The sequence below is a fragment of the Pristis pectinata genome, chromosome 10 (genome assembly GCF_009764475.1).
Source record: "Pristis pectinata isolate sPriPec2 chromosome 10, sPriPec2.1.pri, whole genome shotgun sequence".
NCBI lineage: Eukaryota > Metazoa > Chordata > Chondrichthyes > Rhinopristiformes > Pristidae > Pristis > Pristis pectinata.
The window spans coordinates 90,613,319-90,640,366 of NC_067414.1; the positions used below are offsets into that span (position 1 = coordinate 90,613,319).

General features: G+C 41.4%; 1 protein-coding gene across 2 annotated transcripts in view; it reads right to left on the bottom strand.

Annotated features, from left to right (window-relative positions):
* babam2 (BRISC and BRCA1 A complex member 2) overlaps positions 1-27,048 on the bottom strand; it is a 155,451-nt gene that overhangs the window by 111,242 nt on the left and 17,161 nt on the right. For both annotated transcript variants that reach the window (XM_052025195.1, XM_052025196.1), the window contains exon 4: positions 16,412-16,506. In XM_052025195.1, the coding sequence (XP_051881155.1) occupies positions 16,412-16,506 (95 nt within the window). The remainder of the gene's footprint in view (positions 1-16,411; positions 16,507-27,048) is intronic.

A 27,048-nucleotide genomic window follows, 5' to 3' on the forward strand; every position in this document is an offset into this window, starting at 1 on the left:
GTCATTGCCACATATTAAGCTGCAATGTTGGAATCTAATTGACCACATGGAGAATTTCCTAAGTATGTTTTCCACAGCAGAAAAAAAGTCCAACCTGGCTATTTAGTTGCATCAGTCTACCCAGACAAAAGGAAAATGATGGACAATCAAATCACTAAACCTGCCCACATGCAGATTTTGGCTACTGTTAGAGTTCCTTGGTTCCAGGCCTGATTACAGCCCTGATCCAAATATAAGTCAGGAGAGATAAGAGTTTGACCTCGACTGAATGTGGCACCAAGTAGCCTAATGACATTTACATCAATGCAGTAAACACAAGTGACTAGAGTTACAGTTGGCACAAGGATGATAGCTGTAGTTAGAATGATGTGGCAAGCAACATTTCCAACACAGAAGTAACTGGCAATGATTATTTTCAGGCCCATGCTTTGAGATTTCATGAGGTCTGGAGTCAAGACTTCCTAGTCTACACCACCTCATCTATGTACATGGTGCACCAGCTCCATCATGCCAGTGGGATCAGACCTACAGAGGGATTCTGAAGTCATTAAGGTACAATTCTGGAGTTTGCCATGCCTGTCTATTGCTTGACAAGGCTGTGGGGTATGGGATGGGAGTGGCTTAGCTGTGGTTCACCTGACTTTATTATTCTGTTTAAGTATTGTGGTTGGGATGCAAAATAATTAGGCCATTTCAGAGGATAGTTAAGTCTCAATCTCATTGCTGTGGGCCTAAGGGCAATTTTCTGCCTGAAGTTGTTAAGTTAACCTTATGGGTTTTTATGACAATCTGGTAGCTTCACAAGTCCAGCCTTCTTTTTCATACAATTTACTGGTTAAGTCCCAGAGCTGTTATGATGAGATCTGTACTCGCACCTCTGGATGAAAGTTCAAACCCTCTGGACTACATGCTTAATAATTGCTCCTGGCTTGACATTTACTGAACATCCAAGCCCTACCTCAATCACATCATAGTTGAAGTAGTTCTTATCTACAGACACAACTAGCCAAGGTTTCTTCAAAGGCATCTACAAAATCCACCAACCACTATCTAGATGGACGTGAGCACAGTAGAGAAAACTATTTCCAAGTTCTTCTTTAAATCACATGCTATATGATTGAGATGATTCTTGCCATTTCTTCAACTAAGTCAGAGTCATACAGCATGGAAACAGACCCTTTGGTCCAACTCATCCATGTCAAATGTTTTGTCCAGCAAGCCAGTCCCATCTGTCTGCATTTGGCCCATAGCCCTCTAAACCTCTCCTATCCACAAGTCAAATCAAACACTGAACTCACTACCACAGAATTTTGAGAGCATCTTTATCACATGGACAACAGTGATTCATAAAAGCAATCTGCAATCACCACCTCATCAAGAGTGACCAGGGGGACAATAAGTGCCACTGTCACCAGCAGTCCAGATCAAGAGAATTAACTGAATAAAAATCTGCCCATGTCAAGTTTCAAAGATTTTGACATTTGCCCAAGGGAAGAGAGATCTCCAAGTTGGTCATATGGAAGCAATGCTGCAGATTAAGGGGCTGCATACTGAATCTGCAGCAGGTTAACAAGTGGAAAATGAACTCAACTCATTTCTAAGATTCATTGGTTGAAGAGGCTATTCAAGCCATGTTGTCTCTTTTCCAGAGCTCACTGCAACTTCAGTAATCAAGCTGCAGTATACACATGACGTTTGGGTAAGCCAACATTCACACGTTCACTGAAACATACAAGTGAATGGGAGTTATATTTAACATCTGCAAAAGAAACCTGCCCCTGCTGCACACACTGCCGAAGACCCACAACTAAACCCTGGGATTGCTTCCCATGTATTGGGAGTTTTACCTCTTAACAAAGGCAGATGTTGATGACGAAAATCACCATCACCTTCAGAATGGGAGTAAAGCTTTTGTTTGCCTGAGGGAAATAGACCTTAAACCCAGCACGAGTTACCTAGGCAAGTAACTGAAGTGCACTTTGTAGATCACTGTGAATTGCCTGCAGATCACCTGTAATTACTGTTTGTCAGTGGTGCAGGGAAGATTTTTCTTTAAAAGAGATGGATGGGACGTTAATTTAACTAGCGTCTCCTATCCATAAGCAGATCAAACTCATGGAACTCCCTACCATAGAATTTTGAGAGCAACTTTATCACATGGACAGCAGTGATTCAAAAAATGCAATCTGCCATCACCATCTCATCAAGAGTGACTGGATGGTGTCAAAGTCAAGTTTATTGTCAAGTGCACAGGTACATGTATGCACAGGTGCAATGAAAAATGCCCTTGCAGCAGCATCTCAGGCACATAGCAGATAAGTTTTTCATTGCACCTGCATACATGTTTGCACTAACCCTGCACTAAATTTGCATTCTGTATATACCGTTTTTTGCACTATTTGTACTTGCACAATTTATTTGTCTGCATTTATTGTATGTCTTCTGTTTTATGTATGTCCTTTGTTGTGAGAGTCTGGGGAAAACGACATTTTGTTCCTCCATGTGTTTTTATAGCATATGGATGAATGACAATAAAGTAACTTGAACATGAACATGTCAGCTTCTGGAAAGTTGTAATACCAGGTTTTGCAGCCTCAGGAGGGATGGCACTAATGCCATCTCCACAATATCCTCCAAATACTCTGACAGGAAAAGCAAACCAATCCTCTCCCAGGTCATTGTCACCACTGCCCTAATTACATTCAATTAATTCAGACCATGTTGCTTACATGCCTGGCACCTGACCCTGAACGGACACTCTCCTCCAAGAGCCAAGACTGCAAGAGATTCCCAGGTGCAGAGAGGATTCAAGACAATTCTGAAAGCCAGCTCGAAAAAGTATAATCCACCAACTCATGGCAATTCCTTATCTATGACCGTTCAGACGTACAGCATTCAGGACAACTTGGAGAACTTTGTTCCTTTTTCAGGATCCCGTGGAAGCTCAGCAGAACAGTACCACTACCCACCCGGCTTGTCCACCACCTTCTGCCCCACCTGTAGGAAAGTGTGTCTGTCCCAAATTAGCCTCATCAGCCACCTCCGAACTGGAATGGAAAGAGATTATCCCTGACCCAAACAAAATGAGAAAAGAAACGGGAGAAGGAAAGAGAGGAGGAATGAAGTGAGCAGAAGAAAGAATAAGTGCATTTGCAACAAAAAAAATTGCCACATACTTGAATATACTCATTCTCCTGCAATAATGGGAAAAATCATATTGATGTCATTTTTAAATAAACAATTCCCATCAAAACGTAATTCAAAAAGTTATGACAAATAGAAACAAAAAGCATTTCATGAAGATTCTCTCAAATTGACAATGGGGTTTTATTCAAGAAACAGAAATACAGCAATATGTGTTTATACACTTAAAAGATCATTTTGGGTTACCATGTATTACACCAGCCAGTATTATAATTAGACATGGCTGTTTAGTTCCTGAATTTATCACACATTTTTATGTCTTTTGGACCGAAGTGAATGGAGACAATGCTTCTTTGTCCTTGTCTCGTTTCAATTTAATCAAGTTTCAGTTTAAAATGATGCTGGAAATCTGAAACAAAAATAGACAAGAGTTGGAGATACCCAGCATCTGTGGAGAAAGAAACACTTAGTATTGTAACAAGCAGTTTTTAAGTTCCAGAGAAGAGTGTATGGAGAGAACAAGGGAAATGTATCTGGGGCGGAGATCAAGAGAATCCAGATTTCATATTTCTTGTGACACAGAAGACCATTCAACCTATCTAGTTTATGCCCGCTCTCAAGAGTAAGCCCTCTAATCTGATTTCCCTATGATTTCCCAGTAACCTGCTCTCTCATGTGGTCATCATCCTCTCCTAATTTTCCTGCCACCCACCTGCACTAGGGGCAACTTACAGTAGTCAACTAACTAACCAAGCAGCACGTTCTTGGGATGGAGGAAGAAATTAGAGCACCCAGGGGAAAGCGGTGTGGTCATAAGGAGAACATGCAAATACTCGACGTCAGGATCAACCTTGAGCCCCTGGCTGTAACTACTGCACCACCATGCCAATGTTGTTGATGCCACCCGAGGATGGGAACTATGAGATGCAGAACAAAGGAGGGGCTGGAAATCTGAAACAAAGGACAATGCTGGAATTACTTGGAAGGTGAGGATGCATCTGTAGAGAGAGAGTAAATAAAGCAGTTAAATGTTTACATGTTGATAATCTTACAACAGAATTGACCAGTTAAGAATTAGGAGCAATAGGCCATCTGGCCCTTTGAGCTGTTCTACCATTCATCAGGATCATGGCTGATTATTGACCTCAGCACTATCCCCATGACTCCCCTGAGATCCATAAATCTTTGGACTACTGCTATGAATGAACCCAACAGCCTGGCTGTGTGTGGATTTCCAAAGGTTCATCACCCTCAAAGGGAAGTAATTGCGCCTGATCTTAGTCCCAAATGGCCTTCCTCATATTCTGCGATTGTGACCTTTGGTTATAAGGTACCCTGACCTTTATAGCCCTTCCAAAATGCATCACCTCATAGCCCTGACAGAATTTGTAAGTTCAACAGGATCGACTCTCATTCTTCTAAACTCAATAAAATACAGGCCTAGTCTACTCAATTTCGTGTCGTACGACAGGCCCATCAACCCAGGAATCTTTTGTTGCTCTATCTCTATGCAAACATAGAGGGAGTGCAACAAAAGATTCCTGGGTTGATGGGCCTGTCGTACGACAAGAGATTGAGTAGACTAGGCCTGTATTTTTTTTTAGATAAGGTGACTAAAACTGTACACAGTACCCCAGATGTAGTCTCACTAATGCTCTATACAATTACAGCAAGATCTTTCCACTGCTGTACTGAATACTCTCACAATGAAAGCTAAAATGCCATTGGCCTCCAAACTTCTTGCTGCACATATACCTGTGAGCATTCAGTAACTTATGTACAAGGACAACCAAATCCCTTTGAACATCAATATTTCTCAATCTGTTGTCATCATTTGAAAAAAATACTCTGCTTTTGCTACATCATTTTCTATCTGTCATGCTCTTGCTCACTCACATAACTTGACTACATCCTCTTGAGGATTTTAACATCCTTATCGCTATTCATAAACCACCTGGTTTTGTATCATTAGCAAACTTGGAAACATGATATTAGGTCCCCTCAGACAAATCTATGATTTGGATAATTGAGCTCAAACACCGATCTGTGTGGTGCCCCACTAGTCACAGCTTGCCAATCTGAAAAAGACCTGTTATTCCCACATTCTGCTTTATGTTAACTAATTCTCCATCCATACCAGTAAATTACACCCAATTCCATGTGCTCCAACCTTGTTGACCAAACTCCTGGATGGAACTTTATCCAAAGCTTCTGAAAATCTAAAAATACCAAATCCATTTGTTCTGGCTTTCCCTATTCTATTAGTCAAAGAACTCCCATAGATTAGTCAGACATGGTTTTCCTTTCCTAAATCTATCCTGACTCTGCTAAACTTTCTTTCTCACATGCTCTGTTTTATTTCCTTTGATAAAGATGATGATATTTTCCCTACTATTGATTTAGGCTCATGGTTTGTTAGTTCACTGTTTCACTCTCCTTCCTTCATGTTTCAGATCTATGATCTTTCATCAGAACTGAGGAAATGAAGAAGACAAGTTAGTTTATATCGGGGGACTCTGAAGGTTGGGGGGAGATGGATAGAGCAAGGGAATACCTCTGATGGGGTGAAATGGTGGAAAGGGGAAGAAGTGAAAAGATTAGTGTTGCCACTCCTGCTGGTCGATGGTGAAAGTGCCATAAAACAGGGTGAGCAGGTACAGCAATTGGTTTATTATTGTCACATGTACCAAGATACAGTGAAAAACTTGCTTTGCATGCCATCCATACAGGTTGTTTCAAAACACAAGTACATCATGGTAGTAGAAAGGGAAGAGTAATAACAAAATGCAGAATATAGTGCTACAGTTACAGAGAAAGTGCAGACAATAAGGCGCAAGGGCCACGATGAGATAGATTGTGAGGTCAAGAGTTCATCTTTATTGTACAAAAGGTCCACTCAAAAGTCTTATAACAGCGAGATAGAAGCAGTCCTTGAGCCTGTTGCTGTGTGTTTTCAAGCTTTTGTATCTTCTGCCCAATGGAAGAAGGGAGTAGAAAGAATGTCTGGGGTGGGAGCTGTCTTTGATCATGCTGGCTGCTTTTCCAAGGCAGTGAGAAGTATAGACAGATAGAGGGGAGACTGGCTTTCCTGATGGAATGAGCTGTGTTCACAACTCAAAGTCTTGAGCAGAGCAGTTGCCATACCAAGCTGTGATGCAACCAGGTAGGATGCTTTCTATGGTGCATCTATAAAAATTGGTGAGGGTCAACAGGGACATGCTGAAGTTCCTTAGCCTTCTGAGGAAGTAGAGACGCTAGTGTGCTTTCTCGGCCATGGAGTCTACGTGGTTGGGCCAGGACAAGCTATTGGTGATGTTTACACCTAGGAACTTGAAGCTCTCAACTACCTCCACCTCAGCACCATTGATACATACACTGGCATGTGCACCGCTGCCCTTCTTGAAGTCAATGACCAGCTCTTTGTTTTGCTGACAATGAGGGAGAGGTTGTTGTCTTAACACCATGCCACTAGGCTGCTATGTCCTTCCTGTACTCAGAAGAGCAGACTTGGAAATTGAGAAAGGAGTGATCCACTTGAATTGCTAAAAAGAGAGGGAATGTGTGCCTGGGTTTTTGGGGGGGGGAGGGGGGTGGTGGTGGGGTAGTGGGGGGAGTGGTGAGTGAAATCTTGTTGGAGCTGGAATGAAATTGCAAGGATAATCCTTTGAATACAGAGGCTGGTGAAACTCAAAGACCAATGCATAGCTAGTAAAGCTGCTGCCTCACAGCTCCAGCAACTGGATACAATCCTGATCTCCAGTGCCCAACAAAAGCTGAGGAACACCACCTCATTCCATCTAGGTATCTTGCAGCCCTCAGGATTTACACTGAATCCAAACATTGCAGGCAATTAGCAATTTCAATGTGTGTCAACTGGCCAAATTTGATGCAAAGTTATCAACCTATGTTATTGTCTCAGCTCAGCTTTTCTTTCTCCACAGATGCAACTTAGCTTGGGTATTTCCAGCATTCTCTTCTACTTCCAGCACCTGTTGTGTTCTGCTTCTTGGTTTCAGCATAGTTTTGTCCTTCTTTCCTGTTTTCATTCATCTCTACATCTCTTCCAGGAAGATCAGAATCACCATCCCCTCTTAGATGGCATCAACAGTATCTGTATCTTCTGGATTCTCTTGGGCTCTACCTTACCAACATTTCCTTTGTTCCTTGCACCCTTCCCCCTTTACTGTAACTTGAAACCTGCTGCTTAAGAAAGGTCTTGAACTCTGAAATGTTAAATCTATCTCCAAAGCTGCCTATCCAGTTGAGCATCTCCAGCATTTTCTATTTTTATATCAACTTTTAAAATGTTGGAAAATGCATGGTTCAATGCTTAAATCCCCTCCATTTCTTACCCTTTTAAATTAAGTTCAGCCTATCATTGTGACATGGGCATGAATATTTCGAAGGGTAGGAAGAATTCTGTGAAATAAGCTTGGGTAGTCCAGGGCACACGTCTGCAAAACAAAATACACCCTAATTTTAAAATGCACTATGATACCATAAGGATATTTTACTGGACAGGACCAAGTACGTTTTCTGAGCAGAACAGAGGAAATGTTATTTAAATTGACTAGAATTCAATGCTCCAGACTAGTTGTAATGTTGGATATCTGAAGAAGCTTCCTATCTCCAACATTAACAAGAGTAGGACAAAAAAGATAAGGGAGAGAGTCCAATTATGGAGACAAAGGCGTGGTGATTATACTAAATAAATTATAAAAAGGGATGCAGAATATTTATCTTGGACGTGAAAATTTGATGTACCAAGAACAAAATGGAGTAATTGATATAACTAACTGCAGCAAAGAATTAATTCTCAAACCAATAGCAGTATTAAGTGAATACCTCACCAATGTCTCAAATTATTCAAATTAGTGCAACTATAAGCACAACAAAATCTCTAAACATAGATACAACTGATGAGAAAATGAGTAAATTGGATTGTAGTCAAACAGCTCATTATGCTTTTAATTTATCGTAATTTGTTACAGGCGCTGCTTCTTATCCATGTTTATGTAGGAATTTTGAGCACCACCCAGGTCTGGAGAAAAGGAGATTCTGAATAGAATCCCCAAATTAAAATGTTTACCTTAAGGTACTATATAATACAATACAAATAACACTGCAACATCACTCAAGGAAGAAAAAGTCATGGATTCATTGTAGGCAAGCTTTGGGACCCTCATGCCGATGCCCATTCTTTGAAACAGTTACCCAATTAGTCCCAGCCCTTGTTCTTTCCACATAGTAAGCCAATTTATACTCCACAATCATTTATCCAACTCATTTTGAAAGTTAACATTACATCTGCCTTATTTATCTTCTCAGGAAATGCATTTTAGACTGCAACAACTAATTGTTTTATGAAAATGCTTTTGTATATGCTTCTGGTTCTCCTGCCAAATATCTCAAATCTGTCCCCTTTGGTTAGTGACCCTTCTGCCACTTGAAACAGTTTCTCCTTATCTACACCATCAAAAGCCTTCAGAATGCCGAATCTCTTTACCAAATTGCTCCTTAACCTCCTCTGGTCTGAAAAGAACGAGCCCAGTTCCAGTAGTCAGTCTCGTTATCACTGTAGTCTTTTGTCCCTGGTACTATTCTGGTACATCTTCTCTGAACTCTAAGGCCTTGACATCCTTCAGTTAACTCTATATGGTGCCTTGAATTAGCCCACAATATATCAGCTGATGAAAAACCAGCAATTTGTAACATTCTTTACTTTGTACTCAGCCTCTATTGATAAAGCCAAGGTTTCCATATGTTTTTTAGTAGTCTTCAGTTTGCTCTGCTCACCATCAAGAACTTCTATGTGTAAATGCCAAAGTCTTACTGTTCCTGAACACCCATTATAAATGAACTATTTAATTTATATTGCCTCTTTTTTTAAAAAAAACAAGTTAATTGAAATTTATCTTGAATGAAGAGTTCATGATCTCCGTGTTGACTCGATTTGTGTTCTTTTAAGGTTGACTACTATCCTCATTTTTACACTTGCAAGTTTCTATTGATTTGGCATTACCCCCTACCAACACAAGATTTTCTTTTTTAGCCCTTAATTGCCTCAACCTTATTTGAACAATCTTCTTACCATTTATGCACTTTATCTAGTAGTTCCATTTATTTCCTGCTAATATGCTCTTTGCGCTTCTTGTTTTGTACATTTCCCCCTTGTACTTGATCAATGCATTGGATTCTCCAATAAATCATGAACCTGATGCTTATCATAGGCTTCTGTTTTGTGTTTCATTTTAACCTTTTTTTAAGTCATTCAGTGAGCTCGAGTTTTTGCTGCCCTTTTCCTTTAGTGAGAATGTGACCAGCCTGTACCCAAATATCTTCTCTCTGAAGGCCAGCCATTGCTCACTTAAAATACACAACTCATGCAAAACTCTTGATATTTGCAATTCATATTTCACTTGAAACAAGTAAATTTAAGGTTAAAAAGATGAGTCGCAGATTATTTGATTTACTTAAATAAGCAAGATATGACATGGAAGGAACAAATTAGTCAGTTGTACGTAGATAAGAGAAACAATTTCTTTCATCCAACTGTCACAGGGTTGAATAAAATTTCAGATCAAATGTGGAACCCTCACCCACTCCCACATATTAGCATCCCTTCTTTGAAAAATAAAACTTGAAACAAAAATATGTGGACATACAGAAGCCTTGTATCTAGTTTATGTTCACTTTGTCATCAGATCAAATCTTGGGGTTTGTAATTCGAGACCTGAGAACTGTTAAGAGCAACATGCTCGGGGGAGAAAAGATGACTTTGTACCTGCATGTTCCAATTCAAAACCTCTGTCAACTAAGTGACATTGATTGCTTGGTATGATTAGTTACCAATCCAGGTCATTGAAAATCAATTGACTGACTGATTTTTCCACTCCCCTCACTCACTCTAACATTGAACCGTACTGCAGAGGAACAGGCCCTTTGGCCCAGCACATCTGCACCAGCTGTGATGCCAATCTATCCAATCCTATCTGTCTAATGTGGTCTGAATCCCTCTATTCCTTGCCTGTTCATGTGTTTGACAAAACACCTCTTAAATGTTGCTATCATATCTGCTTCTACCACCTCCGCTGACAGCACATTCCAGGCACCTACCTTTCTCTGTTTAAAAAACTTGCCTTGCACATCTCCTTTAAACTTTCCTCCTCTCACCTTTAAGCTATGACTTCCTCCAGCAGTTTTTTTTTGCTCCAGATTACAACATCTGCAGTCTTGTGTACAACATCTGCAGTCTTGTGTACCAGCAATCTCCTCCCTCACCTCCCTCAGTACCCTGGGATAGATTCCATTAGACCCTGGGAAGAAATCCACCTTAATGTTGGGTCAAGAGACTGAACACCTCCTCCATCTTAATGTCGACATACCCCTCCCTGACCTCCCCATCATCCATATCCTTCTCCTTGGTGTATACTGATGTAAATTACTCATTTAGGACCTCACTCACTTCCTCTGGCTCAGGACATAAATTCCTTCTTTTGTCCTTGAGTGGAGCTACCCTTTCCCTAGCTACCCTCTTGCTTTAAATGTACATATAAAATACCTTGGAATTCTACTTAATCCTACTTGCCGAGGATGTTTCATGGTCACTTTTAGCCTTCCTAATTCTTTACTTAAGTTCTTTCTTAACCTACCACTCTCTGAACTTGCTGCACTCTGCTCACTAAAAATTAATCTCGACATTGTTATCAAACCTGCTGACAAGGGTGGTGCTGCTGTTTGGTGAGCTGACATCTATCTTGCAGAGGACAAACATCAGCTCTCAGACACATCCTTCTACCTTCCTCTGGACCTTGACCTCACCACCAAACATCAGGGCATTGTGTCGCACAGAGTCATGGATCTCATTTCCTCAGAAGACCTTCCCTCCACAGTTTCCAACCTCGTAGTGCTCCACTTTCACACAACCTGCATCTACCTTCTGCTCAAGATCCAAAAGCAGGACTGTTTGAGCAGATCCATTGTTTTGGTGTGCTAATAACCCACCAAGTTTATTTCTTCCTACCTTGACTCCATTCTTTCTCCTCTTGCTCAGTCCCTTCCCACATACATCCGTGACACTTATAATAACCCTCCACCACTTTGAGTTTCCAATTCCCTCATCCTAACCAGTTCATCTTATCCATGACCCTCCACACCTTGAACCCACAGCCATGAAAAGAAGCCAAACCTATTCCCCCAAACTAACACACTCATTTACCAGGCTGAACTTGTCCTCAAGGATCCTGATGAAGGGTCCAGGACCTGAAATGTTAACTCTGTTTCTCTTTCCACATGCTGCCTGACCTGCTGAATGTTTCCAGCATTTTCTGTTTTCACTCCATGATGACTGTACAACCACTAATGTGGTAGAATGTAAACTAAATAGGCCATTAACTTTATATATTGTATTTGTAATTTCCTATGAAATAGGTTCCACAATTTGTAATAATGCAGCTGGTTTTGCACCTCATTTGTATTTTATATATATGTAGCTTGCCAATAACTTTCAAAACCCAGTATAAAAAGAAATCCAAAACAGCTTGGTTATATTCTGTTGTTCTTCTAAAAATCATTAATTTTCCCTTGGAGCACAAAGGACTGCAGATGCTGGAATCTGGAGCAACAAACAAGCTGCTGGAAGAACTCAGCAGGTCAAGCAGCATCTGTGGGAGGAAAGGAATTGTCAACGTTTCGGGTTACAACCCTGCATTATTTTGGCCAACTTGTCGCTCCACTCTCAGTCCTCATGCAGGGTTCCAACCTGAAACATCGACAATTCCTTTCCTCCCACAGATGCTGCTCGACTCGCTGAGTTCTTCCAGCAGATTGTTTAATTTTCTCTTGTTTTTTTAAAGCTCTCTCTTTTTGAGCATTTCCTTCTCTGATGTCTATTTCCTTCTCTTTTATTCCTTCTCGTTTATTTCCTTGATTAATGAGATAGCACATTGGGCACAATGTTCATGAGGTCCCAGATGGGATGTTGACATTGTTCTGCTATTACCTCTTGTTGTTCCAAAAATATGCAGTGCAAATACAGCACAGATGAACAATCACATTACATTATCATCTAATGTTTCTGATTGGAAAGTACTATCAAATGATCCCAATCTCCAGTCAATTACCATCTATCAAAGGTTTTTTAAGCTCACCCCAAAAACTGTTCTGTGAGAATGTTTGTGATAGGCAAATTTAGGTATGTATTTTCAGTTCCAGTGCGTGCTCTTTTGATCTCAGAATACCTGACCTTAAAATTTTCAATTATATCACGAGCTACAAAGAGGTACAAAAACTAAATTTAAAAAAATCAATTGCATTTAACAATATCCTGCTTAGGAACTAGCAAATTATATGTAATATCAGCAGTTTATATTCAATATCAAGTACCTTGCCAAAAAGAAAAGCATTTCTTGCCCTATGATTCAAAATTATTTAAATCAGTTTTTTGATAATGCCCAGAATTTTCATATGCTGGTACTGATAATATGATTGGAGTCATTTTTAGCATCAGCCCTTTGAATAATATCTTTAGATAAATGGAGCTATATTGATACAGCCACTCCTTTCCTAATTTGGTTATTTCATTTATGTCAGTTGGGCAAAGTAGTTGTCATAGACAATGACTCACTGCATTCAACAAGCCCAATAGGCAAGTTCAAGTTTCAAATGGGAAACAAAAGTCTGAGCCATTGGCTGCTTTGAACAAATACAACATATTCACTGGATGACCTGCATCGTGATTTCACAAGAAAACCTATCAGCAACACACAACTCTTCTGCATTTAAATGGAACTAATAAAAAATTCCTTAGAGATTAAAGAAAAGACTGTTATTAACTGTTGGTAGAAATTCTCTACTGAATCACCACTTTTTCTGTGCTTGGCAATATGCCACATCAGCAGGAGGGATTTTTGGAATTAAAGATGTATTGTCCAATGCATCATATACTTTCCTGTCACAAAGTATTGGTTTATATGCTGGTTGGTCAAACAAACCCTTTAATAATCAATATTTGCAAATGAAAGGCTTTGACTATCAGATATGACCTATTGGGGAAAAAAAACATCAGAAGTTATTAGGATAGGTAGTAAAATTCAGTTATGGAGCTTAAGAGTTCCTGAATAAGCCATTGTTAATGCATTGGATAGTGTACCACCCATCTCTAGTGATAAATTATGAATACAGAGAAATCTGCAATTACACACACACCCAATTTGCCCATTGAAAACAGGGTGTGCACACAGGATACACCATTCCCCCTGATAAATACTCCACATCTTTGTTTGACAGGAAACAAGAATGTGACACAAGAGGCGAGCATGAGCCAGAAATTCTACCAGCTAGTTGATTGTTGGTTCAGAACCTAAAATACTTTTTCTCATCAGGTGTGTGTTTGATTTCACAGATTTAACATTTTTGTTGAAGTCAAGGCACACTCCTTTTCCTATCATCAGGCCCCATTCTTGCCGTCTGCTTAGAAAAAAGCTACTGTGGCGACTCACCGTCTAGTCGGGCGAACCGGCTCGGCAGTCGGGTCGCGCGGCGTCGGAGCGACGAGGCCCAAGATGGCGGCGGGCCTCGTCTTTCCGAGCGACAGGGAGAACCCGCGCGCGGGAAAGTCCTGATGACGTAGGACTTACGTCATTGCTGGTTTTTTGGGCGGGAGTTTTTCTCCCTTAAAGGGCCCGCACAAGGCGGGAAAATAAACCAGTTCTGTTTGGCAATCCTCCGAGTAGAGTCTTGTTTTATTCCGCGGTAGCAACCGCTACATTGGTGACCCCGACGGTCCAAACGGCTTTTGGACCTGCGAAATGGACGACAGCGCAGCAGCCAACGCAGTGGCCCTCAAGCTGCCCACCTTTTGGACACTTCGGCCCAGCGTCTGGTTTGACCAGGCTGAAGCGCAATTCCACCTTCGGCAGATCACCTCCGACTCCACGAAGTACTACCATGTGGTTAGCTCTCTGGACCAGGAGACAGCCGCCCAGGTTGGAGACTTCATCCAACATGTCTCCGGAAAGGATAATGTCGTTGCTGATGCACTTTCCAGACCAACCATCCACAACCTATCCTTGGGTGTCGACTTCACGGCCCTGGCTGACGCACAGCAAGCCGACGACGAACTGCCCAGCTACAGAACCACAGTCTCGGGTCTGCAGCTCCGAGATTTCTTGGTTGGTCCAGGTCAGCGGACCCTACTTTGAGACGTTGCGACTGGTCAGCCCCGCCCTATTGTCCCTGCAGCCTGGCGGAGACGCGTTTTTGACTCGGTACATGGGTTGGCGCACCCATCCATCAGATCTACAGTCCGACTGGTCGCCAGCAAGTTTGTCTGGCATGGCCTGCGCAAACAGGTCAGTGAGTGGGCCAGGACTTGTCTGCACTGCCAGACGTCAAAAATCCAGCGACACACCAAGGTCCCACCACAGCAGTTCGAGCCTACCCGTAGGAGGTTCGACCACATACACGTCGACCTCGTGGGCCCTCTGCCGGTTTCAAGAGGAGCCCGGTACCTCCTTACCATCGTGGACCGGTTCACGAGGTGGCCTGAGGCAACCCCCCTGACTGACATCACAACTGATTCCTGCGCCCGAGCGCTGCTCACAACTTGGGTCTCACGTTTTGGCGTTCCGGCCCACATCACTTCAGACAGAGGCACCCAATTCACTTCCAGTCTCTGGGCTGCATTAGCGAACCTGCTAGGGACGCAGCTGCACACCACCACGGCCTACCATCCTCAATCAAACGGGTTGGTGGAACGTTTTCACCGCCATCTAAAATCGGCCTTGATGGCCCGCCTGAAGGGTCCTAACTGGGTTGACGAGCTGCCTTGGGTCCTGCTCGGCATACGCACTGCCCCCAAAGACGACCTCCGCACTTCGTCAGCTGAGCTTGTATACGGGGCGCCACTAGTTGTCCCCGGGGATTTCATACCTGCCCTTCAGGACCAAGGGGAACAACCCCCAGCAGTTCTACAAAGACTGCGCGAGAAGCTCGGCGCCTTGGCCCCGATTCCCACCTCATGGCACGGTCAAGCCCCATCCTGCCAGCCCAAGGAACTACGGGACTGTAAGTTTGTTTTCGTTCGCAGGGGCACACCTCGGGCGCCATTGCAACGACCATATGAGCGACCGTTCCGAGTCATACGGAATAACGGATCCACTTTTATTTTGGACATTGGAGGCAGGGAACAGGTTTTCACGGCGGACCGCCTCAAACCGGCCCATTTGGATCTGCAACAGCCTGTCGAGGTTGCCACGCCACGACGCAGAGGCCGCCCCCCTAAGCGGCAGCTGGCACAGCCCACGGACCTTGGGGACTGTCTCACCGGTTCTGGGGGGGGTTGTGTGGCGACTCACCGTCTAGTCGGGCGAACCGGCTCGGCAGTCGGGTCGCGCGGCGTCGGAGCGGCGAGGCCCAAGATGGCGGCGGGCCTCGTCTTTCCGAGCGACGGGGAGAACCCGCGCGCGGGAAAGTCCTGATGACGTAGGACTTACGTCATTGCCGGTTTTTTGGGCGGGAGTTTTTCTCCCTTAAAGGGCCCGCACAAGGCGGGAAAATAAACCAGTTCTGTTTGGCAATCCTCCGAGTAGAGTCTTGTTTTATTCCGCGGTAGCAACCGCTACACTACTCTCTTTATTAATAATGAGCCGAATCATTTAAGTTTGACCATCAAGCCAAGTAAATCAGCTGACTCTTACCTCCAAGATGGTTTAGCAAACTACTCAGCTCAAGGTCAATGAGAAATAGGCAATAAATATTGGACTTGACAGCAACACCCACATATGGTGAAGGAAGTAATTAGCTCTACACTTATTTGATTCATTTTAAACTGCAGAATGCATCTTAATGACAACATAAAATTACATTGAAAACGTTAACAACTACGTAAGAAACTCCCTGCAAAAATTTGAACCTTTCAAGTCTATGCTTTGTCTCAAATGAAAGAGGCAAATTACAGCTTTTCCCCAAATCCTATTGATGCATCATAGAGAACAGTAATAAGACATGCAGAGGAATATAGTTGATGGCTCTTTCAAAGTACCTTTTTAATCACCAACAGATTTATTTTTGCATAAGAAGTTGAGGTTTCATGCATCATTAAATTAAAATCTATTTAACTAATTGGCTTAATAAACACTAGTAGAACTTCAATTAAGGGTCACATCAGAGTCCCAGGATCCTATCAAAGTCAGATTATTCAGAGACGATATTCCATTCTATGTAGCATGAGTAAGAATCAAATTATAAATTCTAAAATAAAACTCACATGGAGCATTGTGGGTTCAGGTAGAAAATCAATATCTTCTCCAAAGATGAAATCTGGAGGAAGGTCTGGATAATGACAGTTGAAAATAATGTCCCCTTGAAAACAACAAGCCAAAATTTATTTTGTTATTCATGACTTAATCATGAAGCTAGTCTTTGCAAAGACACAGGACAGAGGTAACTTGACACTCTGGCCAAGATTCTAATCTGTTAGATTGGCTTAATGAATAATATGTATTTCTTCTTTCTTGTCAATTGTTTTCCTCTACCCCTTCCCTTCATGTGTTGGCATCCTCCAAGGACACACATCTACAACATTAAGTTTGTCCATGTCACTTTCAATCACCCATGACCCTCAATAATTTTACAAATTATTCAACCTGGAGATCGTTAATCAAATCAATGCTTACAGTCCAGCAAGAGGAACTGGGTGGTGATCAGGAGTGAGATGATAAGCAATTTTCTGCTCCCAACTCAAAAGAGTCTGTTGTGCCATTCAGTGAGATCATGGCCAATTTTCTACCTATCCTCCAGGTTCCAAAGTTCCCTGTTGTCCGAAAATGCTATCAATTCCAGCCTTCAATAAACTCAATAATCAGGGATCTGAAGTTCCTATTAGTGAAATACAAAAATTCACTGCTTTGAGAAACAAACTTACACACCAGTCTTAAATGGCCCATAATTTGTTCTGGGACTGCCCCTAGTTCAAGTTTGTTTAGCAAGAAGCAGCCTCTCATTAGCAATGCTGTCAATCTGCTTCAGAAGCTTACGCGTTTCAATGAGATCACCTCTCATTATTCGCAACTGGAATAGAATAGACTGATCTTACTCAATCTCTTATCCGGTAAAGACTTATAGCAGATTTCCTGTTATTTTGGTTGTCCTTTAATTTGTCTAATTGATTCTGAATGATATGAATTTCTAATTTCGCACTGGTGAGATCATACAATAGCTTTATTTTTTTAAATGTCCATTTGGCATGGGCAGCAGAGGGCTACAGATATTCTGACGTCTGTGATATAATTGATTATTTCCTGTTACTTTACAAAGTTTTCCTCAATATTGCAAATCAGTGCCCTCTATTGCTATTTTTAAATTATTTTTTTGAATTGCAACTCAAAAATTCATCAGCCTTTTCTTGTTTGATATGACATGTAATAATTACGTATTCATTCTTATATATTTAAATGTAGATAGGACATTGATTCTTCAACACAAAGTTTATGAAGGGTAAACAATGGATGTGCTAAATTTAGATTTCTAGAAGGCATTTGATCAGGTACTGCATCAAAGGTTATTGTGGAAAATAAAAGACTGTAATGCAAGAAGGTAACATATTGGTGTGGGTAGAAGATTAGCTGGCTAATAGGAAACAATTGGTATAAATGGGTCTTTTTCAGGTTGGCAAGATGTAGTGAGTGGTGTGTTACAGGAATCTGTGCAGGGTCTCAACTTTTTACATTATATAAATGACTTGGAATGAAGTTACTGAGGATATATTTACTAAATTACCAATGACCCAAAGGCAGCAAAATTGTGAAGAACACAAAGGGAGAATATGACAGGATATAGATTAGTTAAATGATTGGTCAAAGATCTGGCAAATGGGATATAACGTGGGAAAAAGTAAAATTGTCCACTTGACTAAAAACAAAATTCTGAGGGGTCTTGACAGGGTGGATGTGCATTGGATGTTTCTGCTTTTGGGAAAGTCTGGAACCTGTTGTCACTGTTTAAAAATAAGGCAGAAATAGAGGGGTTGCTGAGCAAAGTTACCAGGGATATGCAGGAACACAGACTTGGTATTACAATCGATCGCCACTATTACATAAAATGTAGAAGGCTTGAAAGTCTGAGTGGTCTACTTCTGCTCCTAACTTGTATGCACAAACATATCTTCCCATTTTTAATCTCATAATGCTGTTCTATAAACAATTTGCATTTTAAGTTGCTTTGTCAACTTAAATCACTGTTACAGATTTCAGGCTAATTACCTCAACTAGAACTTGCATTCGTGTAATCACTTCACCATAAGCAAAACTTCCTAGAATCGCCTTGCGTTACAAGCATTTGGTGACCCATACTAAGAAAATTCTACTTTCATATCTCAACTGTAACTGACAAAAAGCTAACGTATTTAACAACCTAATTCTGCACTGGCTTAAACACTTGTTAAATTCCCTTGGAGCACCTTTTAACTTCTTGTCATATTTCTTTCTTTTTGTCTTCATTTCCTTGCTCCTTCCTTCCTTCCCAATTATTGTTCCTAGCCTTCCCTTGTCCTCCTTCCCTTTCCTACTTTGTTTTCTTTCCATCCCCTCCTTACCTCTCTTTCCTTCTCTAATTCCTTTTCATATTAACCACTGCAGTACAAATAGCCTGGATTTTCTCTATCACCACTGAAACACCATTCTTACACCTTAAATCTACATAGTATTTCGACCCCCAACCATCCTCCCCAACTGAACCCCTTTCCCCACCAACTACCCTTCATTTTTTCAAAACTGCAAAGAATGAAGGTCTAATGTTTTTTTAGCCATTCTTGGTAAGATAACACTCTCATCCCGTAAATTAGCCAAGTGGACTGCCTCCAACATTAGTGTATCCTTTCTTTAAAGAGGAGACCAAAATAATCTTGTCATTTCAAATATCCTCATATTTATAGGAAATGAATATCAATTGAATTCCTTTGTTAATTTCCAATTGAAATTATTGCAGGACTTTCAATTGGAAACTAACAAAGGAAACAATCTCCAGTGCAGTAGACACTTCCATCCTGATGGCCTGTTGAGTTTCACAATTAAAGGAAAAAAGACCATAACTTTGGAAGAGGAACTATTTTCATTCAGAGTGGTAAATACATGAGTTTTTGGAACAATATTCAACAGGTCAAATTCAAATGGTGCCTTTAACTGATGTGGTACTGGAAGACTGGAGGGTGGTTAATGATGTGCCTTTAAGGGCTGCAAGGATAAGCCAGAAAACTACATGTCAGTGAGCCTAAGGTCAGTGGTGGGAAAGCTACTGGAGAGGATTCTGCGAGACAGGATCTGTCTGTACTTGGAAAGGCGAGGATTAGGGATAGTCAGCATGGCTTTGTGCATGGGAAATTGTGTCTCACAAATTTGTTTTTTTTGTTTGAAGTGGTGAACCAAGAGCATTGAAGAGGACAGTGTGGTGGATGTTGTCTACGTAGATTTTAGAAAGGCCTTTGACAAGGTCCTGCACGGTAGGCTGGGCCGCAAGGTTAGGTCACATGGGACCTAGGGTGAACTAGCCAAGTGGATACAACATTGGCTTGGTGAGAGGGAACAGAGAGTGGTCATGGAGGTTTCCTTTTCAGATTGGAGGCCTGTGACCGATGATGTGTCGCAGGGATCCCTGCTGGGGCCCCTGTCGTTTATTATATATATTAATGATTTGAATGAGAATTTAGGTGGCATGATTAGTAAGTTTGTGGATAACACCAAAATTGGCAGTATAGTGGACAGTGAAGAAAGTTGTCTGAAGTTATACAGGATCTAGATCAATTGGGTATATGAGCAAAGGAAAGGTAAATGGAATTTAACTCAGACAAGTGAAAAGTGATGCATTTTGGGAAGGTAAACCAGGGCAGGTCATACATAGTGAATAACAGGATGCCATGGAGTGTTGTAGAACAGAGAGTCCAAGGGGTACAAGTACATAGTTCTCTGAAAGTGGTGACATAGTTAGAGAGGGTGGCGAAGGTGTATGGCACAATCTCCTTCATCAGTGAGGGCAATGAGATTGGAACATTGTGTTACAGCCGTACAAGACATTGGTGAGACCACACCTGGAATGTTATCTGCAGTTCTGATCGCCATACTAACAGGAAGGATGGAATTAAGCTGGAGAGGGCGCAGAAAAGATTCACAGGTATGCTGCTGGGACTGGAAGGCTTGATTTATGAGGAGAGATTGGAAAGGCTGGGACTGTTTACCCTGGAGTGAAGGAGGCCGAGGGGTGATCTTATAGAGGCTTATAGAATCATGAGGAGCATAGATAGGGCGAATGGTCATAGTCTTTTTCCCAGGGTAGGAGAGTCTAAAACTAGTGGGCATAGGTTTAAGGTGAGAGAGGAAACATTTATAGGGGACCCGAGGGGCAAGTTTTTCCACAAAGAGGGTGGTGAATGTATGGAACAAACTGCCAGAGGAGGTGGTAGATGCAGGTGCAATTACAAAATTCAAAAGGCATTTAGACAGGTATATAGATAGGAAAGGTTTAGAGGGATGTGAGCCAAGCACATGCAAGTGGAAATAGCTCATGTAGGCACCTTGGTCAGCATGAACGAGTTGAGCTGAAGGGCCTGTTTCCATGTTGTATAACTCTATGACTCTAATGTATAATAAATAATAACAGGCACTTCACAAGTATGAACCCCCCTGAATTGTCAATCCCTTTAACTGCATCAAGACAGATAATAGCAAGGGTAAGCAAAAGCCTGGCCAATGGAGCCTTTTGTGGGCAATGAAGTAGTTGGAAGAGTTGAGGAAAGGAATTCCAGACTCTGGAACACAGGTGTCCAAAGGCACTCAAATAATAGATGGGGAATGGATATGCACAGGAAGTCAAAAGAAAGAAGAAATCAGGGTGATGGGTATAGGAATTGAGAGAGGTAGAGAAGAGCAAGGCAACAAAATACATTTCAAAACATAGATGAGCATTTTAATTGGAAATATCTTGAAGACAATACAATAAAACTCTGATAATCTGTTGGAGACTCAAGAGACTGCAGATGCTGGAATCTGGAGCAAAAAAATAAGCTGCTGGATGAACTCAGGTCAAGCAACATCTCTGGAAGCAAAGGTGTGGTCGTCGTGAACCTACATAGTGACCCTGATAATCCACTATTTGATTGCTTGGAACTCCAGATGGTTCAATATCTGGCTTACCAAGTGACGTCTCCCTTGCTCCCTTTAAACTTACTGGGGCCCCTTTTCCTGCTCCTCCTTTAAACTCACCAGGTTCATTGAGAAAATTGTATTACTGTGTAGCCGCCATAAAAAAGTGGGGGAAAAAGTGGGTTGGAGTATTAATAGGAATAACATCAAATAGTCCAGTAAATCTGGCATTTCTGCACCACCAAAATCCCATGGGTGCTGTAAATGTGGAGTTTTACTGTATGTCTATAGTTAGTGGAAGCATAATTGAAGATTTCAGGAGCAGAGAGCTGAAGATCAGTAATGAAATAGACAATGTCTCCTAAGGAAGCAACTTGTGTTTGTAACAGAGAATTTAAGATTGTACTTTTAATTTGTAATTCAAATTGGACAAAGTGTGAACAGTCTGATGCAAGTGAAACAGCAACTGATAGGTGTCTGCAGTCAATATTCTCAACATTTAACTGGAGAAAGCTGAGGCTTAATAAGAATAAATGTCAAAAAAAGCATGTCGATGATACAAGAGAGAAGAGTTTTGTACTGACATTGTGCAATAACTTACCCAATATCTACTGATTATGCCAAACTGTCATGGCAGCAAGTAAATGAGGGAAGGTCTACTTGGAGGCGGGGGCAGTAGGAAGGTTCCAGAAGCAAGTAGAAGCTAGAGCTACAATCAAACTGATAGAGATGGAAGACAGGAGAGCCTTCTTGAGCTGGACAGTAGGGAAGTGTTGAGAAGGATGGTGGCGAAGTGAGATAAAACTAGGTTTGACTCATTTTGAAGTCGTAGTAGGAGTGGAAACATTGAAGAATGTAGAAACTTGGAGTTGTGGAAAAGATGGGGCACATGCATAAATTTAAAATGTATACAGTATACTTATTATATCCCACTGCAATTCTTATGACTTTGCTACTCGAGATATTAACAATTTATACAATTTCAACAGAATGAACTTTTGACAAATCTTTTGTAAACACTGTACACAAACCAGATGCACTACTGATGGTGACATTCCCAAAACATAAGTTGGTATGTATATTGTACCATAAAATGCCAAAGTATGCTTCATGTGCTCACTAAAGAGCATAGCATATATGATAGACCATTTTTAGTCACTTGAAAGATTCTAAAGACAATTATTATTTTACGATATTCCTACTTCCAAAAGTGCAATGCAGTGAAGCAGTTTTTTTAAATATTACTTAATGCTTGTATTACTTGAGTTTTCAAACTGATTCTGTTTATATCCCATCTATAACAGTAACCACAGAATTAAAATACGACCAATGGTTCAAGTTATAAGTGTTTTAAATTCAGAATAGTAAGTTCCCACAATACGAATAACATCACCAAAATTTACAATTTGCTTTGGATATGAAATACTTAAATCTTGAAAAAATGCGTTTTCCCTCATTGAGTCTAGAACCAAAGGTCACAATCTCAGAATAGGAGGTATGTCATTTAGGACTTGAGATAAATAGGAATTTCTTTACGCAGACGGTAGCAAATCTTTGGAATTCTCTACCTGGGCAGGCTGTGGAGGTTCAGTCATCAAATTAATTCCAAACTGAGATCAATAGATGTCTGGATATTATGGGAATGTAGAGATATGGGGACAGTGCAGAAAATGGGACTAAGGTAGAAGATCAGACATAATCTTGACATAATAGAAGAGGCTCAAAGAGCCAAATGGCACACTGCTGCTCTTAGTTCTAACGTTCTATTTTCTTTACTTCGACTACAACATCTTATAGATGGCATCCTAAACCATAACTGTTAAGTCACCTTTTTTTCTTAAGCCAGAACCACCATCCCAGGCCAGGAAAACTAATATTAGTTTTTATATGTGCTTAATCAAAAATGCACAGGTGAGTGAATGAGAAATCTCAACTGATCTATACACTACTTTACATGGATCACTAAACTGTTAATCCACTGTTTATTGAAGTACAAATGTATATTAGTCATGCTTGGAGATTACTAGACCATGTAGTCAGTCAATTAAATTAATCCAAGCAATAACTCGCATCCATTACACCAGCTGCCTAATATTATTTCAACTGTGTGCTCTGTTCCTCATCTTAATGGTGGTGAAAGTACTATTTTAAAAAAATTGCAAAGATTTACTTCTGAGACAAATCTACATATTCTTTTAAAATACAGCATTTCAAAGCAACACCTTCCTGCAATTTTAATTTATTTTTCAACATAATGAGTATTAAAAGCATCTTATTGGAATTATGTGAGGTCCTGAAGAGAGGCCACATCTGGAATACTGTGTATAGGTTAGGTCTCCCTATCCAAGGAAGGGTATACTTGTGATAAAGGGAATGCAGCAAAGTTTTATCAGACTACTTTCTGACATGTCGGTGTTTTCCTGACGAGAGGTTTTACGGACTGGGCTGTGCTTTCTAGATTTCAAAAAAAAGTGATTTTGTTGAAACACACAAAATTCTTAGAGCTTGAAAGACAAGTGCAGGGAGGATGTTTCCCCTGATTAGAGTGTTTAAAACCAGAGATCACATTCTAAAAATAATGATCAGACATTCAGGACCAGGTTGAGAAAATAGTACCAAATCTGTGGAATTTTCTGCCCAAGAGGGTTGTGGAGGTTCAGTGGTACTGAAAGAAAAGATCAGCCATGATCGTATTGAATGATGGGGTAAGTGCAAGGGGTAAATGGCTTACTTTTGCTTCTAGTTTTGTTAGTTTTTGTCTCCTAACATATTTCAAAACGTAACTGGCAAACCCCGAAAAAAGGAATAAGTTCCTATATTCAGTTTGACACTTCACAACCCTGTTGAGAATAACTTGCCACGGCGAGTCACAGCTACTAACAGGCATCTGCTTTTTAATCATCACTGAAGTGAAGGAAAAGTGTGTCACAATCATCTTTATTATATTCATGCAAAAGACTGCAGTGCATTTATTAAGTTCATCAGGAGTGTGTAAAAGGGGTGTGGGAAGAAGAGCTGAAGGGGAAGAGAGTCAGGGGGCCAAGGTAAGGGTGCTGAAAAGAGTCGAGAGGGATGTGGTTGTGAAGATAGCCTCAGCATGAAAAAAATCTGATCACTTCCACTGGCTGATGGGTGCCTGGAATGTGCTGCCAAAGGTGGTAAGTGGAGGCAAATAAGATGGAGGTGTTTGAGGCTTTTAGATAGGCACACCAATGTGCAGAGAATGGATGGATATGGACATTGTGTAGGCAGAGGGATTAGCTTAGTTTGGCACAACATCATGGGCCGAAGGGCTGTTCCTGTGCTGTACTGTTCTATAACTTTGGTGCATTTAGACTGGGCATACTCAGAGGGCAAAATCAGCTGCTAGTTTCTGGTGCACTAAGCCTAAGATTTCTCCTGGCTTTTCTCCTGCATTTGAAAAGTTTTTGGGTCCACAAATTTGGTTGAAAACGACCAACCTACACCAGTTACTTATATCCCTGAACAGCATCATCAGATTGTCTGAGAGCAGGCAATTTTTTGGCCTGCATTATGGAAACAGGGCCTGCAATCCACATCTCTGCCAATTATCAGGCATCTAACAACACCAATCCCTCTCAACTTCCCTCACCCTGATTCTTTTGCTTTCTATCTATACTAGGCAATTCAAGTATCAATCAGCATATCTTCAGCAGGTTTTGGGGGAGATGGGTGGCTGGACTGGAGGACAGGGAGAATGTGTAAACTACACACATACAGCAGAAGTCAGAATCAAATCTGGGTCGCTGGACCATAAGATATAGGAGCGGAATTAGGCCCTTTGGCCCATCGAGTCTGCTCTACCATTCAATCATGGCCGATTTTTTTTTAAACCCCATTCTCCCACCTTCTCCCCATAACCCTTAATGCCCTTAACAATCAAGAATCTATCAATCTCTGCCTTAAATACACCCAATGACTTGGGCCTCCACAGCCTTCTGTGGCAACGGATTCCACAGATTCACCATCCTCTAGCTGAAGAAATTCCTCCTCATCTCAGCTTTACAGGGACATCGCTTTACTCCGAGGCTGTGCCCTCAGGTCCTACACTCTCCAACTAATGGAAGCATCCTCTCCATGTCCACTCTGTCCAGGCCTTTCAATATGAGACAGCTTCACTATCTGCTGTGTCACTGTGCCACTCACTATGCTATTAAGAGAGTGAAGTTTGAAAGAAGAGTGGAAAGAAAAGTCTTTCATTAAACAAAAACAATGTGGTCCACTCATTCAATGGCAAAAGGCATACTGTATTTAGTATATTATTGGCAACATGCAAAAAAATTTAGAAAACAAAAATTGCTCTTGTTAAAAAGCCCACAAGCAGAAATAATTACAAGCAGCTGACCATGTTCATGCAAGCCTATTTCATCCATCAAACCAGCTTTTCCATCTGCAAGGTATTTGTCCAGTAGCCAACCCGACTTCAACTATGCCTTTGGCCCATCCAGTCCACGTCAACCTGATCTTCTGCCTAGTCCCATCTACCTGCACTGGGACCATAACCCTCCAAACCCCTCCCATCCATGTACCTATCCAAACTTCTTAAATCTTTACAACTGAACTCGCACCTATCACTTCCACTGGCAGCTTGTTCCACACTCGCACCACCCTCTGAATGAAGAAGTTTCCCCTCAGATTCCCCTTAAATATTTCACCTTTCACCTTAAACCTATGTTCTCTAGTTCTAGTCTCAACCAACCTTAGGGGAAAAAGCCTGTATGCATTCACCCTATCTATACCCCTCATAATTTTATATACCTCTGTAAGATCTCCTCTCACCCTCGTGTGCTCCAGGGAATAAAGTCCTAACCTATTCAACCTTTCCCTATAAACTCAGGTCCTCAAGTCCCAGAAACATCCTTGTAAATTTTCTCTGCACTCTTTCAAGCTTATTGATATCTTTCCTGTAGGTAGGTGACCAGAACTGAACTCAATACTCTAAATTTGGCCTCAGCAACGTCTTGTACAGCTTTAACATAACATCCCAACTCCTGTACTCAATGCACTGATTTATGAAGGCCAAAGTGCCAAAAGCTCTCTTTACAACCCCATCTACCTGTGATGCTACTTTCAAGGAACTATGGATCTGTATTCCCAGGTCCCTGTGTTCTACTGCACACCTCAGTGCCCTACCATTCACTGTGTAAGCGTAACCCTGATTTGTCCTCCCAAAGTGCAACACCTCATACATGTCTGCATTAAATTCCATCAGCCATTTTTCAGCCCATTTTCCTAGCCAGTCAAGATCACGCTGCAAGCTTTGATAGCCTTCCTTGCTGTCTACTACGCCCCCAATCTTGGTGTCATCCTCAAATTTGCTGATCCAGTTTACATTATGATCTAAATTATTAATATAGATGATAAACAACAACAGACCCAGCACCGATCCCTGCGGCACACCACTAGTCACAGGTCTCCAGTCAGAGAGACAACCATCTACTACCACTCTCTGGCTTCTCCTGCTAAGCCAATGTTGAATCCAATTGGCTACTTCATCCTGAATGCCAAACGATTTAACCCTCTGAACCAGCCTCCCATGTGGGACTTTGTCAAAGGACTCGCTAAAGTCCACGTAGACAACGTCCACGTAGACAACGTCCACTGCCTTTCCCTCATCGACCTTCTTGGTAACCTCCTCAAAAAACTAAAGATTGGTTAGACATGGCCGACCATGCATGACATATTCGAGCCAATCAATGTAAAACATATTGAGAATCCCATTGGAAATCATGGATAACAGAGTGGAAACTTT